The sequence below is a fragment of the Osmerus eperlanus genome, chromosome 14 (genome assembly GCF_963692335.1).
Source record: "Osmerus eperlanus chromosome 14, fOsmEpe2.1, whole genome shotgun sequence".
In the NCBI taxonomy this organism is placed as follows: domain Eukaryota; kingdom Metazoa; phylum Chordata; class Actinopteri; order Osmeriformes; family Osmeridae; genus Osmerus; species Osmerus eperlanus.
In genome coordinates, this window is record NC_085031.1 from 1,385,258 (window position 1) to 1,405,596 (window position 20,339).

The window sequence follows — 20,339 nt, forward strand, 5'->3', positions numbered from 1 at the left end:
CTGTAGGGGTCACACTTTTATCCAGCCATGTATTCCACAGTGGAGTTTCTGTTGCTATGGGTACTATGCATACAAACCTAAAACAATGATCCTAGGATTCTATTTTGTACAGTGTGGTGGAAATGACAGTGAACCCAAGGGACAAGGGTTATGAAAAATATAGGAACATGTGAATAAATATCACAATATGTAATATGTATAATTGAAATAGATTATTTTATCATTTGTACTTGAAATCTACATTATTTAATGTATAATTAGGCGAGGTTGAAGATACAAAGTCTGTCTTAGGGACAGAGGGAAAACAGTAAAAAACATGCATATTATATAATAAAAAGAATGATTGAGCCATGATACATTTTTTAGAAGTTCCCCTTAGGGTGAAGTGTGACAAAAACAAAAAAGAATAAATGTTTTTTAGTTTTTATTATTTCATCCAGGGACAAGAAAAGTACCATAGTTAAAGAATCACCCATATATAAAGATTAAAACCAGATAAACAGATAATATTGTATGTAATTCTTTCCAGAGTTGTAAATTCACCCCTGTAATATCATCAAAACTTACCAGAATGCTTGTGCTCATTGATCTGAATGCTGAATGTGTGGGCTTACCAAGGTGCCAAGAACTGTGTACTGTAAGTGGTGTAAGAATTAACTGGTCATGTGTTGGAATCATGTACAGGGCATGAAATGAATTGCAATAGTACTAAATTCATAGTCGATGGGTGTGTTTTCACCAAATAATGCCACATATTGTCAAATTAACTTTTCAAATGTTAAAAAGAACATGAACTACACCAAAGTTAACCATTAAAATAATTTTGGTATCCATCATTATATATTCATACATATATTTAGTCGTGCTGTCAAACGATTAAAATATTTAATCACGATTAATCGCATTAATGTCATAGTTAACTCGCAATTAATCGCACATTTTTATCTATTCTAAATGTCCCTTGATTTCTTTATGTCCCATTATTTTCCTACACGTGCTGCGATGATAGCTCAGTTCACAACGACAAAACACACAGATCACTTTGGTCTTGTCAATGGAACCATTTGGCAACTTTTTAAAAGTAAACTTTCCATTCAGAATCTTATTGGCATCCATTTCGACGTCTTGCGCTCGCCATCAACTCAAAACGTAACGTTAGCCTACTCCTCTTCAGCCCAAACAAGTATGTGCGGTGTGCCTGTTGTTTTGTTTTCAGTCTAGCTAGATCCGGTGTGGTGTTGTAGTTTTTCTAACGTCAGTAGTTGTTGCAACCGTTGCAACAGCATGTGAAAAAAACGACAAAGTTTCCTAGGCCAAAACCAACTTTAATCTCGCGCTAAAAAAATTGACGCCGTTAAAATGGGTTTGCGTTAACGCCGTTAATAACGCGTTAAACTGACAGCACTAATATTTAGCTTATTGAGTAAATGTACAATGGGGAAATAAGCAACACATTTTTATTGAAGCAACATGCGAATGAAAATTCCCAAGGAAACGTTACTGAAGATTCTCTAAAACTTTCTGTGAATTTTCAACTCCATTTACAACCATATTTCTACCTATGGATACACATTTATCTTCCCCTTCTTTGTGCTAGGTGTCAGGTGTGCAGTTTATACTCAAGGTGCCTTTTTGAATTGCTGAAATGGCACAACGTAATCTCTTTTAAAGGTGTGTGTATTAGGGCTATGCGGTATGGCCTCAAATGTTTATCAAAGTATAATTCGTAAGCACTGACGGTATATCGGTATATATCACAATATATTAGTTATTCTTAAAATGTCATGACAATGCAATCCGCACTGCAGCGGCTAATCTACCGCACTCGGACGGATTTGGATTGGGTAACTCAGGTGTGTCACATAAGTAGAATTTTCCAAATTTTGCAGTGTTTCATAGGCACGAAAGAGCGACTTCTCAGTAGCCTACGCGTTCAACAGTAGCCTACGTTTATTGGATCGCAAGAAAACTGTTACATATTCGTAGTGAGTTAGCTCTAGCTATAAACAATTATTACATGGTTGAATACTCGATTCTGTTGTCCAACAATAAACATTTCACAATTCTAACCAACCTGGCATTGGATTTGTCAAACGCATTCTGGTAGATTCATTTTCACGCACATGCACGGCTTTCAGGTGGTGAAAAAGATTGCTAGTGTTTCCACCTTTGGCTAGCACAATTCGACGACACAATTTACAGAGTAGGTTACTGTTTGTTGGTCGATGTCGGATAACTTGAAACCAAACCATTTCCAAACGACAGAAGAGGCCCCCCTTTTTTACCAATTCTTCTTCGTCCGGCAAATCAACCCCCCTGGCGTTATTTTCAGACATCATTTACGCTTGCTTACACTTGCCAACAAAAGCAGTTTACTCATGAATGTTTGCTTCCTCTGGAGTTGCGCTAGCTTCTTTGTTGACTTTCATTGGCTGGCACAATGCGTGCCGGGTCCATGCTGCATGTTTTTTTGTTGTAAAAGATACAAATTTGAACTATCCCACTAGGCAGTATCACTTGACTTATATTTTATACCAAACAGAAACACTTTACTTAATAAATTTATTAATATATCGTGATATTTACATTTATGCATTTAGCAGATATCCATGATATGGCAAAATCCATATCATGGCACAACGCAATACCGGTATTCGCGTTCATACCGGTATACCGCCCACCCCTAGTGTATATGCATTGTTCATGTTTGACCCCTTACCTGTCTCTGTGCCCTTTGATAACCAGGGAGGAGGATGAGTTTTCAGAGCTGCGTTCAGAACTCAGCCATAGCCAGCAGGAAGCCAACGAGGACGGACACAGCGTGGATCAGGACGCGGCATCTGTGTCATTGCCTGGAAACCACTCCACTCTCGTCACTGCTGACATGGGTTAGTGCAGAATTATCTCTGATATATCTGACAGGTGTTGGTATTTTGCTCCACATGTAGGTCTAGATCATTTTCTAGTTCTGTACAGATCATGAAATGAATATTTGAAGGAGGAGTTGATTTTCTCATTGCAAATCAATTCCACGCCTTCAGTACAGTGTTGTGGGTAGGATATTACCACTTGTATGCTAGCCTGTACTACTCTTACTGTGCTTCAGTGTTAGCATTTAAGCTTATTTTGATCATATTGTCTGAGTTAACAGTGACAATCTAAGTATTAATTTGTCATATTTAGTGTCAAAAGGGGCTGTGATTTTGTGGTCAATATGGCTATAGCCTTAAGAAAACCCAAATACGTGATTAGTAGCCTACATTTGGGTATTTTCTAAGTTATGCCCAGTAGGGATGGGGAAAAAATCGATTCAGTTACGAATCGCAATTCTTGTGTGTGATGATTTTTTAATCGCCACGCTGCCTCCCAAATCTATATTTTGTCTGTAGCCTACTTTTAATTATTTTATTCAAGGCGGAAAAAAACTTTGCCGCTTATAATCCTACAGATGGCGCAATGCAATCTATTAGTTCACGATTTCCTTCCAGCTAGAAGCGCACATTCACACATAGTAGCTAGGAAGGAATACAAAGGCAAACATGTTGGACAGCAAACATGTCAGACATTAGTCCCGAGATTCATGCTGCACCTCAACAGTTTAAATCGCACGTCTGGAAGAACTCTGGCTTACATAATTTACGAGGAAAAAATTTGTTAGAAATGAGCAATGCTGTCTGCAAACTATACCATGGAAAGATAAAGTATTGTGGTAATACCACCAACATACGTGCCCATATCACTTGACACCATCCTGAGTTATCATACAAAACAGCGGAGTAAGCCAAACCGTTTCAGTAAGCTCCCCAGCAGTTCAGAAAAGGCTAATCGCATCACAGAATCAATCTCTCATTTTATATGCAAAGACTTTCGTCCTTATAGTGTGGTCGAAAATACAGGTTTTGGTAACACGATTTACACTTTAGAGCCGAGGTACACAATACCATCAAGACGTTTCTTTTCTGACACAGCCCTGCCCAAGATCTACAACGAGGTTGAGACAGAAGTTAAGGAATCGTTGAGTAAAGCTGAATGAGTTGCTCTGACGTGCAATGCGTGGACGTCGAGGGCCACTGAGTCATATGTCACAGTAACAGCCCATCACATAACTCAGGGCTTAAAGGTGACATGGCATGCTGTTTTTGGATGCTTTCATATAGGCCTTAGTGGTCCCCTAATACTGTATCAGAAGTCTCTTTCCCGAAATTCAGCCTTGGTGCAGAATTACAGCCACTACTAGCAGTCCCACAAGGAGCTTTCCTCAGAACGCGCTGTTTTGGTGTCTGTAGCTTTAAATGCTAATGAGGAGCGGAGGGGCGGCACCATGCGCTAATGTTTACAATGGATGTATCGCAATGGCTGTACCCCCGTTGCTGTAAGATGCCTCGAATTTGCCCATTCTCATCTGATAACCCTGGTTTGCAGAGGTACACACTCAGTCATTTTAATGAGGGGAAAGGCGGATATCGCGCGCGCCATAAGACCAACAGCAGAACGGTTATCCAAATAACAAAGAAGTGTACAACACTCACGTTACAGCATGTGTATTCACACACATACTTGATGCTATCTACCTTTCCATTAGCGACGGTAACTCAGCTGTTAGCTGCAGAGCTAATGTTACAGCCACATTCTAAGGGTAGCAAGCTAGGTAACCATATACAGTAAAGCTACAAAATGATATAGCGTTAGTTAACTTACTTGTCCGAGGTTAGTAGCTGGACGAAGGAGAGTTAGTACTGATCCAGAATTTAATTTCAGCAAGGCCAGTTTTGTATTAGCTCAAGTTGAGGAAACAGTCGTGGCTGAAGTGTTTGGTGCAGACATAGCATAGAAGTTGTGAAGGCGCATTTCCAGAGAAAATTAAATTAAGACACTGGGTCTTCAGAGGCTCGGATGAAGGAACTGTAAAAAGATTTTTGTTTTCCTTTGTACATCCAAACTGAGCAAATGTAATGCTTCGTTCGTTTGCAAGCCATGATGTCTCTCGAGGATAAAAACACTTGCAAGGTCGTAGCTCAGTTTCTTATGGGCGGGCCAGTGTCATGGTGGAAATTCAAGTGGCACTGTGTAGATCTGAATAGTCAAGATGGCGGTTTCAATATAATTTATTTAGTTTGTACAATTTAAGAATTAACAGAGTACTCTGGACCGGTCATAGCGAAAGACATGCAGATGTAACCTACAGGTCGTTCGAGAGAGTGGTGAAGAACAACCCTAAAACCCTGCCTTATATAAACTTAGAACAAATGGTTCTTCTGATGGTCAATCCATCAATATAGCGGTCTCTGTGATTGGCCAGCACTACTCAGTGACAGTTTGACTCCACATCAAGTGTCCCACAGTTCTTTGATGCCCCAGCTCCCTCTCTAAAGAAGGAGATGGTTAATGATACACAAACAGGACACAGGACACAATCTCCTTGGCCAAAAGGTTAGGTCAGCTCGCTCAACTGAGATAACAATCTCCCCCAACCCCCAGACCTAACTAAGACCCTCTGGCTCTTAGTTAGGTATCATAAAACAACACCATAAATACCTTAAGACAATCTGAGTGTCCATTCTACAGAGTAAACCACACCACAGAGCCTCAGTTTCTTACATTCGTCTGTCTATAACAAAGGAACTTACTTTTTACCGCTTAAAGAAACATAGATATTGTAACTATGTCTAAAACTGCCATAACAGCCATATTCTCTGGGCGGGCAAAGCAGAGAGAGGGGAGGTAACCTTCCTCCTTGTGACGTCACAAAGAGGAGATTTTCAAACAGAGCAATTGAGCCTTCATTTTCTCAAAGGCGGAGAAGAACACCCAGGGCTTGGTTTACACCTATCGAAAATTCTAGCCACTGGGGGGCCAAAGGCAGGCTAGGGGAACTCATATTAATGTTAAATAACCTCCTAAAGTGAAGTTTTCTTGTCATGTCACCTTTAAAGTATTCCGTCACTGTGCCGGATGTCCGGCATGCGGCCATGAGAAAAACAAATTTGGGAACTTGCATTCGGTTTAATATTTTCGAGTCAATTGATTTCCCCTACCAATCATATGAGAGTAACGCAGCTATAACTAACTTTACAAGCCTATCAGAAGCAGAGCGGGTCCTGGCAACACAGTGTGAATGTGATCCATACGTCACGTTAGCGTTGTCGGTAAAAGCATGACGCCTGGGGATGATGTCCTACCCATAGATAAATGACTAAAAAATAAATGGCGCTGGGCGTGGATAGAATAAAGTAGAGACGGCGAGCCTTTTGGCAATTGGTGCAAGAAACTGAGAGAGCCTGGTGCTTGTTTCTGCACGTTACATTTACATTACATTAAATGTAATGTAAATGTAATGATTCAACAGTTTTTCATGGTCCAGTGTTTAAAAAAAATAACCAAAACAAATCGCAATAAATCGTAATATCGAATCACAATACTTAAAGAATCGCAATACCCACAGAATCGCAATGTGAAGAGTGAAGTGTAGAATTAAACGGTTTTCATCAAATTTCCCCTGCATCCTCATAGTTGAAAAGTTGCTTCAAAAAAAGAAATTGGGCAATCCGTTGTAAAAATGGTCCTAACCTCTATGACTTAAACTTCCCTTAAGGTTTTCCCCTTCTAGTGATATTTTCAAGCATTTAGCCTACTCATATTGCATTCATTCATTAGTAAAGAACCCCCTTTGAAACAAGCTTATTCTAACAATGTTGTCACCGGCAGTATCTCAGATGGAATCGCAATTCAAATGGTACCATCTGCTGACTGAAAATTTGACCCCAAAAAACGTAAATAAGCTTGACATTTATTTCGGGGGAAATGGCTAATTCCAAAAAAGTTTACTGGAAGCGATCATTGTCAGTAACAACGCAAAATGCAACCATTGCGTGGAGAAGCTGACCCGGGTAAATTGTACTATGAGCTAGCTAACTACTAGACTACTGCTGTGTGTTGATATGACAGCCTGGAAACATACCTAGCTACATGTTTGGCACCTCCATTGTGTATGTAGTGCAAATATTTACGGAGTTTTAAGGGTGGGAAAATAGGTAGGCTAAGTAGAGCTACCACAGCCTACTAGTTTTGCATTTCAACCACGTTTCCTGCGATAACACCAGCCTGGGCTGTATTTTTTGTCAGCTGTAGGTATATGCAGGTAGCAAAATGGTGTTCACTTCACTTCTGAACAAGACTTGTATTATTTTACTTACTGTAGTCTGATATAATCCTAAACCGTGCAATAATTATGTACAGCGACGCACCACATAAGCTTGAGTTCAAATACATTATTTAATGTCACATTACGTACTGTACATGCAAGTCTTGAATTACTTTATACTTAAATGTATGATGTCGATCAGTCCTCCTACACCAGGGCTCTTCAATTAGTTTGGAGCTGGGTCCGGTTCTTGAAAACTGAGGCAAAGTCAGGGGCCGGAGGATATGAGTAATCACGGTGACAAATAAAGAAATTACAACAACATACTGAAGGAGTCAATATATTCTATTTTGTAAGTGCTTAACAACATATGCCCATTAGGTCGTATAGGCCCAAGGATTCAAAAATCAAACCAGGTGAGCAATAACCAAGCCATATTAACAGACAATTGGAGAAAATGCACTTAACTAACAAAAACATTCACTTTATTGTACATAGCTGTACCAACTATTGAATTATAATAAAACAATGCATGACAATTAATGAGATCAAAATGTTTCAAACTGCATTTAACTGTAATCACTGACAGAACAATCACTGTAACAGTCCAATAGTTGACCTCTTTAAACAATAACAGGGTTAAGCAGTTAATCTGCTGTGGCCAAAATTAGACAAACAATGCAGACACATTGCATTTTGCATATGCTCTTACTCACCACTGTGAGTTATACTCTCGGGTAGGATGGCCTGCTCTGACCACCCGTAGGCTTGGTCATTGGTACGCCTTTATATATAAGGCCATTCTTGGTCTGCTCCCATACTATTTGTGTGTCCTTATAAAGCAGAAGAGTGCCGGGAAATACTCTCTGCGTTCTCAGGATTGCGTCATGCTATCTGTACCTTATGCCTGTACGGAAATTGGAAAGAGGGCTTTTCTGTACTCTGCACCCTCGGCATGGAATATGTTGCAAAATGTCTTGAAACTAAAGGAAGTAATCTCGCTTAATGCTTTTAAATTAAAAATGAAAGAGCTAGAGACAGATTCCTTAAAATGTAAATGTTTTTAAATGTACCTGGCTACGACACTAACTCCTATATTTTGTCTCCTTTTGTATTTTTGTAACTATATTTGTATATATGCTGCTGCCTGTCTTGGCCAGGTCTCCCTTGAAAAAGAGTTTCTTAATCTCAATGTTTTTTTTTTCTCCTGGTTAAATAAAGGTTATAATAATAATAATAAATATCTGTCTATAATTAAATAGCCTCAGATACCTAAATATTTAGTCCAGCTGAACCAAACCACATCAAGGAAAACATTAAGTGGATAATATGAGGTGAATAACATCATAATTACTAGCCTGGATGCCAGCCGAACTTAGCCCCGCCAACAAAAACATTTGGTCGGGAAATTGGGTCTGGGGTCGCTCGGTTAGGGAAAAACTATGTCCGAACAAGAGCTGTTCGGACCAATAAAATTGTCAGGGCGGGCTTTATACGATGATGGACAGATGATCAACAGTAACGCAATCAACCACGTCACGAAAGACCGCTTGGGTTGAATTTGTTTTCAACAAACAGCATACTACGTTGCTCTGATTGGTTGTAGGTCTATCCAATTGAGCGAAGAGGCATTTGTTTTCCGGGTTCGATTGAAACACGCCTAGTGGTGGGCCGTTATCGGCGTTGCGACTCTTATCGGCGATAAAAAAAATATCGCTGTTAATCTATTCTCAAAGTTGGATTGGGAGCTGGGTCTATACTACGCAAGCTATGATGACTTTCACCTTGATATTTTAGCGCGGATGTATACCTAGCCGAATTGCACTGTAGGGGGCGAGAACGAGTCTTCGAACCTGTGTGTATGCCTTGTGTATGAAATTATCACATCAAACGTGACGTGCTAACATGGATGCAGCTATGAAGCCACCTGCTTTGCTTCAGGGAAAATGTATTTTTAAGAAGCTTCCCAATGGAAACCTCGACAAGACTAAGGTTGTTTGCACCTTGTGCTATGCGGAATTAGTTTACTGTAGGAGTTCTTCCAGTCTCAAATACCACCGAAACGCAAAGCATCCCTTAGCTAATGCGGAAGATGCCGGGCCAAGCACTGATGTAGCGCAGGGGAAGAGTCGTCGTCAAACTACGATGTTTGAGTGCAACCGAGGCAAGCCCGTCAGCACAGCTCTATCAGCCAAGCTAACTAATCTAATAAACAGTTAATAAACACAAGTACATCTTATTGAACATAATTTATTTTCATCACCAATTATCATAGTAGAAAAGCTTTCTCAAGCAGTTTGTGATGCATTTTGGAAACAGGAGATGAGCTCCTGGTCTAATGCGCCACCTGGCTTGAGAAACCCGTTCTCAAAGACTTACTTTTAGTCATTATTTGGGTAGCACACATATTCTGAATGCCTTCGGCGGAATTCAAATGAGCCATTTTAATCTAGATTAACGCCAAGATTACAGTGAGATTAATCTAGATAAAAAAAAAAAATCTATGCCCACCACTAAACACGCCCCATACTCACAGCCCAACGGAGGGGTATCAGACTCATATTGTGACTAGAATTATGAGTATGACAACGTCAGGCTACCTAATTACATCATACTGTTACAAAAATGTAACAGTTTTGTTGTTTTACTTTCTTTTTTTTTATTACTAATTTATTAGTAGTTAAAAAAATTATAAGGCAAGCGGCCCTCCGGCCCAGACGTGTCTTGGCCCACCGGGAATTGTCCCGGTGCTCCCGATGGCCAGTCCGCTACTGGTTGAAGGACTTTTACACGGCACCCCTGCTCTCATCAGACGGCACTCCGGTTGGGAAACACTGATGGAGATAATGGTCAGTAAGGGATGTGCGATTGTGAGTTTTAATGGCATTCATGTGTGAGAATGATGACTCACAAGTGTACGTTGAACCAAACATTCTCAGAACAAAAAGTGCAAGATCCCTTGAGCCGAGATTTCTCTCGGCTGACTTCATGGGTCCAGAATTTTTCAAAACCTGCCTGCTGCCATGACTGTCCCAAGTCACCTGATGACTGAATGTCAATGGTTTCCAGTTGTAAAGACCCCTCATCCACAGAGGATAAAAGTTCCTTTTCTTTCAATGCAAAGTCAGATTGAACGTTCACAGAGAAAGGATCCTTTACAAATGTAATAACTCCACTGGGGATGCTAAAATCATGAAACCTTGTGGCAAAGTTGTTTTTCAACAAGTCAATGAAGCCTGACATAATTTCTGTAATTTGTAGGCCAGAACTCCTCAATGTGGGGAAGTGGAGCATCCTCCCAGGACAAAGATCAACAGAGACAAGTGAGAGCTTCCTTTGAAAAGCATGAAGCTTCTCTACAAGCTCCGCGGCTGTTTTATCCCTGCCCTGCAACTCTAAGTTGAGTTGGTTCAAATGGTGGAAAACGTCGCTCAAAAAGCAAACAGTGACATTAAACATCATTTTCCATCAGAGACAGAAACTTGCCAGCTTTTTTCAACTTTGAAGACTTTGAAGTCTTCTTGAAGGAACGTAGATCGACTGGTAAATAGAGAGCTTCGCCTTTCGACTCAGCTCCTTCTTCACCACGACGGACCGATGCAGAGCCTGCATCACTGCGGACGCCGCACCGATCCGCCTGTCGATCTCGCGCTCCATCCTTCCCTCACTCGTGAACAAGACCCCGAGATACTTGAACTCCTCGGCTTGGGACAAGATCTCCTCCCCGACCCGGAGATTGCACTCCACCATTTTCCGATCACCATCGTCGATAACGATGGCCTCAGATTTGGAGGTGCTGATTCCCATCCCAGCCGCTTCGCATTTGGTTGAGAACCGCTCCAGTGAGAGCTGGAGGTCACGGCCCGATGAAGCCAACAGGACCACATCATCCGCAAAAAGCAGCGACCCGATCCTGAGGTCACCAAACCGGACCCCCTCAACGCCCTGGCTGCGCCTAAAAATTCTGTCCATATAAGTTATGAACAGAATCGGTGACAAAGGGGTAGCCCTGGCGGAGTCCAACCCTCACCGGGAACAAGTTCGACTTACTACCGGCAATGCGGACCAGTCTGGCACCGGTCATACAGGGACCGAACAGCCCCGATCAGGGAGTCCGGTACCCCGTACTCCCGGAGCACCCCCCACATGAGCCCCCGAGGGACACGGTCGAACGCCTTTTCCAAATCCACAAAACATGTGTAGACGGTTGGGCGAACTCCCATGCACCCTCCAGAACCCTGCCGAGGGTGTAGAGCTGGTCCACAGTGCCACGGCCAGGACGAAAACCACATTGCTCCTCCTGAACCTGAGTCGACAATCCGACGGACCCTCCTCTCCAGAACCCCTGAATAGACTTTCACAGGGAGGCTGAGGAGTGTGATCCCCCTAAAGTTGGAGCACACCCTCCGGTCCCCCTTTTTAAAGAGGGGAACCACCACCCCGGTCTGCCAGTCCAGAGGCACTGTCCCCGATGTCCACGCGATGTTGCAGAGTCGTGTCAACCAAGACAGCCCTACAACATCCAGAGCCTTAAGGAACTCCGGGCGGACCTCATCCACCCCAGGGGCCCTGCCACCGCAGAGCTTTTCAACCACCTCGGCGACCTCAGCCCCAGAGATAGAAGGGCCCCCCCCAATGTCCCCAGACTCTGCCTCCACGTCGGAACGCGTGTTGGTGGGATTAAGGAGGTCTTCAAAGTATTCCTTCCACCGATCCAGGACGTCCCCCATCGAGGTCAGCAGCGCACCATCCCCACCATATACAGCGTTGACAGTGCACTGCTTCCCCCTCCTGAGTCGCCGGATGGTGGTCCAGAACCTTTTCGAAGCCGTTCGGAAGTCATTCTCCATGGCCTCGCCGAACTCCTCCCACGCCCGGGTTTTTGTCTCCGCGACCGCCAAAGCCGCATTCCGCTTGGCCTGCCGGTACACATCAGCTGCCTCTGGAGTCCTACCAGCCAACAAAGTCCGATAGGCCTCCTTCTTCAGCTTGACGGCTTCCCTCACCTCCAGCGTCCACCACCGGGTCCGAGGGTTGCCGCCGCGACATGCACCGACCGCCTTGCGTCCGCAGCTCCGGTCAGCCGCCTCAACAATGGAGGCCCGGAACATGGCCCATTCGGACTCAATGTCCCCGGCCTCCCCCGAGACATGATCGAAGCTCTCCCGGAGGTGGGAGTTGAAGCTCCTTCTGACAGGGGATTCTGCCAGCCGTTCCCAGCAGACCCTCACATTACGTTTGGGTCTGCCAGGCCTGGCCGGCGTCTTCCCCACCATCGTAGCCAACTCCCCACCAGTTGGTGATCAGTTGACAGCTCCGCCCCTCTCCTCACCCGAGTGTCCAAGACATTCCGGGGGGGGGGGCCGTTCCTCCCAATCACGCCCCTCCAGGTCTCACTGTCATTGCCCACATGAGCATTGAAGTCCCCCAGGAGGACGAGGGAATCTCCGGGAGGAGCGCTTTCCAGCACCCCTCCCAGAGACTCCAAAAAGGGTGGGTACTCTGCACTGCCATTTGGTGCATAAGCACAAACAACAGTGAGGACCCGTCCCCCCACCCGAAGGCGGAGGGAGGCTACCCTCTCCGATGCTGTGCGTCGAGGCGAGGCCGACTATATCTAGCCGGAACTTCTCTACCTCGCGCACCAGCTCCGGCTCCTTTACCGCCAGCGAGGTGACGTTCCACGTCCCTAGAGCTAGCTTCTGCAGCCGAGGATCGGACCGCCAAGGCCCCCGCCTTCGGCCGCCGCCCGTCTCGCACTGCACCCAACCCCCATGACCCCTCCTGCGGATGGTGAGCCCACTGGAAGGGGGTCCCACGTTGTCTCTTCGGGCTGTGCCCGACCGGGCCCCATGGGAAAAGGCCCGGCCACCAGGCGCTCGCCATCGAGCCCCACCCCCGGGCCTGGCTCCAGGGGGGGGGCCCCGGTGACCCGCTTCCGGGCAGGGGCAACTGAGAACCATTGTTTGTTTTCTTCATGGTAGTTTTTTGAGCCACGCTTTGTCTGATCCTTCGCCTGGAACCTGTTTGCCTTGGGTGACCCTACCAGGGGCATAAAGCCCCCAACAACATAGCTTCCAGGATCATTAGGACACGCAAACCCCTCCACCGCGGTAAGGTGGTGACTCAAGGAGGGGCTACCGGCAGTTTCAAAATCTTGTTCTTTTTGCTTTCTCTGACGATTTTGTCACCAGATTTGCATTGGTCTCTATGGGGCGAGAGTTGGAATTTGTCTCGCTTTCGTGGGGCTCTGAACAAATGTGTACGTCTGTTGGAGTCAACAGACAACTGTCTACGACCAGCACAAAATTAGCTATCTATTGATCCAAAAATGAAGCATGAAGAGCGAAAATTGTGGCAATGCTGGCAAACTAGAAATATTTTTTCAACGACATCCGAAGCTCAGGCCTCCACTCTAAGCGTTTCAGTCTGCACTCTAGGGTTTCACGTACACACCCATGTAAATCTCGGAAATGGCTTGAAAAAGTCATGAAACATAATCAGTGATACTGAAAAAAGTTGAATAGTTATCAAAAAGCTGAAAAAAAATAGTTTAGGGTTTTGTCAACATTTTAAAGTTTAAATGGTGGCTCTAGCTGAAGGATTGAGGAAGAAGAAGGATTTGGAAGTTGAAGAAGTTTTAAGAAGTTTGAGAGGATTTGAAAAAAAAACTCAATTGGAAAACCATGTTAAAAATATTATGAATATTGATTTATATTAATTCAAACATAAGAGGTAGATAGCTGAAAAGTCATAGCAGTCAGCCTGAAACTGCTGAATTTTTTGATAGCTGAACGGTTTTAATAGCTGAAGATTTGAAGGCGCTGAAAGGTGTCAAGGAAGAAATGAAGAATATGAAGAATATGAAGAAGTTGAATAAAGATTCAAAGAATCTTTATTCAACATTAGAATGTTGATAATGTCGGACTACGCATGTATAGACCAACTGGAGTCGTGTGTGACATCCTTTATAATACATTACATTTTTCTGAATGATTGAAGGGCTAGACAACAAACGTTCTCGCTATAAGTAACCTAGGGAAAACCGGCTGCATCATGATGCAAATCAAATAACATCACACATGACGTGCCCACAACTCAACTGGAAGCTTAGCTAAACAAGAACAATTTGAGTATTTAGTGATCATAAACAAGTTTCTTATTATATTGACTAACTCCTTCAACACTCATCGCGGAAAATACTGAATGCCAACAACAGCTTATTTTTACCAGATCGTGTCACAATTGTTCAAGAACAGCTTTCAATTAGCTTTGGGTGTGCCTTTAGGCGTTTTATGCAAATTTGACAGGATTGTTAAGATGTTACAAAATAAGAAAAACGTATATCCTAGTGCAATATGAAGATGGCCGACAAACAAACCTTTTTTACCAGCATGTGTCACAAATATCTATTCTAAAATGCATGGAATCTCTGGCTGACTATGTTTGTTTGCACAAGTTTTATAGTGGGATTTTAGTGGAATGATTAGTTCAAGAACCGGGCACTGTGCAAAGTTGTAATTTTGCAGGTGGGAACCAAGGATGTGCGGTGCTGCGGTTGACATTGTTTGGATAAGCTCTTCGAGATGGCAAAAAAATCACCATGTTTTGTGATGGATCCATTTCAGCCATGTTATGAATCTCGCAAGAAATAAATAGACTATCACAGCATCGAGCTGAGGAACTGGTACAAAATCATATAAATTATTTTTTAAATAGGAAAACAACTGATGATTTGAGGTGGCTACAAGGGTTGGCAGATATGACAAATTTCTTTTTTTTATTGTCTTTTCATCTCTTTGTTGAGAAGAGTTTAAACAATGTTTCTGATGCTTGTTCAATGAACCATGAACAGTTTATGAACCTGTGGAACTGTCGTTATAACATCAACAGCTAACAGACGGTAGTCAATTAAGGTCACAGTTATAAAAAATTGGGACACGAAAGAGACCTTTGTACCGACTCTGAAAACAGCCAAAGGAAGATGTCTAGTGTCCCTGCTCATCTGCATGTGTGCTTTACTCTTGCTGCCTAAAACATTACTTTGCTTTCCATGTATGTTAATGTTATTAATAACTACAGTGTTGTGAGTGGAAATCTACATCAAGCAGCACACCACACCTACAAATAAAGTTTCCATGTTGGACGTCAGATCACGCATTCACTGTGAGACTCACGCATTTCAACCATTTCTCACGCTCTCACACAACACCTTATATTTCTCATGCGGCGAAGTAAGGGATAAGTTGTCCCGCTAAAATTAATGGACAAGGCACAGGCATAGAGGTAATTTTTCTGCAGAGTTGAGAGCTGTCTCAAATTATACAGCCAATCAGAAACAACAACCCCCGCCTGAAGCCCTGTAAATCTACACTGAACAAAATTATAAACACAACACTTGTTTTTTCCCCCATTTTTCATAAGCTGAACTCAAAGATCTAATACTTTTTCTAGGTACACAAAAGGCCTATTTCTTTCAAATATTGTTCCCAAATCTGTCTAAATCTGTGTTAGAGAGAACTTCTCCTTTGCATAGAAAATCCATCCACCCCACAGTTGTGGCATATCAAGATGCTGATTAGACAGCATGATTATTGCACAGGTGTGCCTTAGGCTGGCCACAACATAAGGCCACTCTAAAATGTGCAGTTTTACTAGTATATAACATAAACATTGTAGTTGTGGTGCTCCATAATATTCTGTGGGTATTTTGCTGGTGCTCCTAACTTTTCAAAGTTGAGAGCATCAGTGCCACCAAGTAAAAAAGTTAATTTCAAGCCCTGACATAACCTAGCAACGCTAACTACGGCGAGATTGCTAACCAGAACAAAGAGGAACCCACTTCCGCTTTACATTCGACTTTAGTGCTTGAGAGTAAAACACAGCATACATCTGTTTATGTATTTTTTCACTGCAACTCAAAACATTTATAGAATTACGGGGGAACATGGACCTACTATGGTTCATTACACCACTACCGACAAATCACCAATTGAAGCAGTTCAGTCAAGACACTCACGTATTGACTAAGCATTTATTGATGAACATAGACATGAAAATAGGTTTGACCTTGGCAGAGTGGATGTATCTAGGGGAAGCACTCCCTACCTCTAGCATTAGCGAGCAACTAATTTATATAAGGCAGAGAGCAAATACTAGTAGAGTAATTATCCCCCCTGATGGATAGTAACATGCAAAGAACATGGGGGAGATGGAGATGGTGGAGGGTGGCAGCAGCACAGATAATGCAACAACGGGGAGTGGCCTAAACAGATAGCATTCCACCCAATAGACAACTTCAGGACAGCCCCCATCCCCACCACCTGCACACACACACACATGAACACAGTCATACACTTCAGTATATTTAACCTGCCATTAACTTAAAGACAACTGCAGCAGTTGCCAACCCCCGCCCCCCCGCCTTACACACACACCTGTACACACACACTCACTTCAGTTTATCTAACTTCCACCCCTATGTCGTTTCCCTACAGACAACTGTAGCGACCTAAACTCAGAGTTGCAGCGGGTGCTGACTGGGCTGGAGAGCGTGCTGTGTGGGCGGAAGAAGAGCACATGCAGTCTGTCTGTGGCCGAGGTTGACCGCCAAATCGAGCAGTTGACCACCGCCAGTGAGCACTGTGACCTCGCCATCAAAGTAAGAGAACCATGCCTATTGAAGTCTGATGGTGAACCAGGGAAGACAGGTGGAGCAGGCCAGGCCATGTTCCTCACAAATATAGTAAGAGTACGAGTTGATTTATAATTAATGTCACAGTATAGACGTTTTGCAACTGTTTCTCCATTCTGTGGGAAACATCCCATTGCTATAACCTTGTTGTCACCTCTATTAGCTACCAAGGGGGTCCTGTTCTCCTGTCCTGTGTGTATGGCTGTTAGTCAGTATTATATACAGCAATGGTAGTGTCAGGAGTCTGTGGGTAATTTACCCACACAGTGTTGTTATTAAAATCCTTGCTTTATTGTGCTAGAGATATACACACACAAGTGAGTGAGAAAAATGAGTTTTTCCTCGGCATTCTACATGCTCATTGAGAAGCTGTTTGTTTCACATACTGTTGCATGTCAGACAACACTGAATAGTGTCCAGTACCCTTTGCCAATATGTTCTCTTTAACTTAAAAAAAATACACCTATCCAATCCTTTCAGACCATTAAGGAGTGCTCAACCACACTCTGGGGACAGGACGTAAAGATAGGTTTGAAATGGGCATAGCATTGTGTTCCTGGACCCAATCCGTTTTTATGCACCCAGCTCTAAAAAGGAAAAAGAGTATTTTACAGACCATAATGCAGCTTTCTCAATAATTTTGCTGATTTATGTTGTTCATGAGGCTTTTGGTCACAGATGAGACTGAGAAAGGTTTTCCTGGGAGTTTATATTTTATTGTTATACTTTATTAACAGTAGAAGCATCAAGCCGATTTTACCTACTATAAGCGGTCAAATGACCCCTAAGTCTTCAGACAGGGATGTTGTTATTGACACGTAATGGTCACTTGATGCACAGAGCAGAGGCACGGTCGGAAAATTAACGTGCCTTCGTCAATCTGTCATATTTCCGTATTGTTAGTCTGTGATTATTTAATTAGAGCATTTGTTGTCTAGCCCTTCAATCATTCAGCAAAATGTAATTTATTGGCTAAAGGATGTCAAGCACTTTGCTGGTTAGGTTAGACTGCAGTTGGTCAATAGTAGCCAGACATGATCAAAATGACAATATTGCGTTGTTGTCCCCAGTCAAAAGTATAAACACACAGGTACATCATATACTTTCAATAGTCTAATTAGATGTTCTTCATTTATTGTCAGAACACAGTCAAAGTATTGCAAAATTGAGAGCAAATTGTGTGGAAATTCTAGGCTATAGACTTAATGTTAGCCTGTTGATGCTTATCCTATTCAATTTACCAACTTTTGGAATGACAAGACACAGTGGATAATATGTCAGAAATAATATCATACAGTTTGAGAATGTGTATTTTGGTTTTATATAGACTATTATGTAACATTGGGACTCCAGTTTCAAGTGTGGATGGTAGGTTACGCAAGGGCAGTAGCGCATATAAAACTAAAGTTACATTTGATAAATCAAGTAGGCGATAAATCAAGTAGGCGGCCTTCCCTTTACATCTACGTATTAAAGATGCTGTAAAGCAAATGCCATGATTTGCTTCTCAGTACAGTATATACGTGTGAAATGAGTTCCTGAAAGCATGTGAAAAGCGGCAAAACTTTGTTGCACTGAAATGTGGAGTTAGACCGTTGAACAGTTTCTCTCCCGTTTTCAGCTCAGGTTTTGTATATGCGGGGCAAAAACCCGACCGATATACGTCACAGCGACTTATCTATGTCAGATCACAGACGGTTGCATTCTGTTACTCAGCTGGTAAGATGCAAAGACAAAGTAATTAACACATAAAACACTGTAACTGCAGGTAGGTCCAGGAAGTGGCACTGGCCACCGCTGAAAAGTGATTGGCCACCACTGGTGCCACCCCTACTATGCGATCTATGCACCATTTGCATGAATACTGGCAAATGAAAAAAAATCTCAAATATGAGGGGCGGGAATTCAGGCTGAGCGGCATGTTCACCAACTACACTGGAGAAGCATGAGAGAAGTCACTGATGATACTAACGTCAAATCTATCGGTAGCATGGATGTTATGTGACTGAAATCACAAAACGTGATTGGTGTGGTGTCACAGAAACGAGCAGTTAATCAGGAAGCTCAGATGAGAAAATGTATGCAAAAAAATTCCCAGATTACCCTAATTCAGCCTACTCTAAAGGTATTTTTTCCATAATATGTGTGCTGGGAGATAGTCGTAAGGATATAAAAATTCAGAAACTAAACATGAGCTAGAAATTAGTAGTACGTTATTCAACACCATGCAGCCCCTTTACTTTACAGTTCGTATTCCAAAAATAGCCTGATGCAAAGTCTCTACAGACTGGAGGCATCCAGGAGGCATCCTTATCAGATGCCCGAGCCACCTCAACTGGCCCCTCTCGACCCGGAGGAGCAGCGGTTCTACTCTGAGCCCCTCCCGGATGACCGAGCTTCTCTCCCTATCTCTAAGGGAGAGCCCGGACACCCTGCGGAGAAAACTCATTTCGGCCGCTTGTATTCGCGATCTCGTTCTTTCAGGCACTACCCACAGTTCGTGACCATAGGTGAGGGTAGGAACGTAGATCGACTGGTAAATAGAGAGCTTCGCCTTTCGACTCAGCTCCTTCTTCACCACGACGGACCGATGCAGAGCCCGCATCACTGCGGACGCCGCACAGATCCGCTTGTCGATCTCGCGCTCCATTCTTCCCTCACTCGTGAACAAGACTCCGAGATACTTGAACTCCTCGGCTTGGGTCAAGATCTCCTCCCAGACCCGGAGATTGCACTCCACCCTTTTCCGGTCGATAACCATGGCCTCAGATTTGGAGGTGCTGATTCCCATCCCAGCCGCTTCGCATTCGGTTGCGAACCGCTCCAGTGAGAGCTGAAGGTCACGGCCCGATGAAGCCATCAGGACCACATCATCCGCAAAAAGCAGCGACCCCATCCTGAGGTCACCAAACCGGACCCCCTCAACGCCCTGGCTGCGCCTAGAAATTCTGTCCATATAAGTTATGAACAGAATCGGTGACAAAGGGCAGCCCTGGCGGAGTCCAACCCTCACCGGGAACAGGTTCGACTTACTACCGGCAATGCGGACCAAACTCTGGGACCGGTCGTACAGGGACCGGACAGCCCCGATCAGGGAGTCCGGTACCCCGTACTCCCGGAGCACCCCCCACATGAGCCCCCGAGGGACACGGTCGAACGCCTTTTCCAAATCCACAAAACGTGTAGACTGGTTGGGCGAACTCCCATGCACCCTCCAGAACCCTGCCGAGGGTGTAGAGCTGGTCCACAGTGCCACGGCCAGGACGAAAACCACATTGCTCCTCCTGAACCTGAGTCGACAATCCGACGGACCCTCCTCTCCAGAACCCCTGAATAGACTTTCACAGGGAGGCTGAGGAGTGTGATCCCCCTAAAGTTGGAGCACACCCTCCGGTCCCCCTTTTTAAAGAGGGGAACCACCAGCCCGGTCTGCCAGTCCAGAGGCACTGTCCCCGATGTCCACGCGATGTTGCAGAGTCGTGTCAACCATAGGGGTGGGCGGTA

The 20,339-nt window shown here is 43.8% G+C and overlaps 1 protein-coding gene across 3 annotated transcripts in view; it reads left to right on the forward strand.

Moving 5' to 3' along the window:
- mcc (MCC regulator of WNT signaling pathway) overlaps positions 1–20,339 on the forward strand; it is a 351,584-nt gene that overhangs the window by 169,856 nt on the left and 161,389 nt on the right. For all 3 annotated transcript variants that reach the window (XM_062478461.1, XM_062478464.1, XM_062478462.1), the window contains 2 exons: positions 2,746–2,888; positions 16,639–16,802. In XM_062478461.1, coding sequence (XP_062334445.1) covers positions 2,746–2,888; positions 16,639–16,802 — 307 coding nt within the window. The remainder of the gene's footprint in view (positions 1–2,745; positions 2,889–16,638; positions 16,803–20,339) is intronic.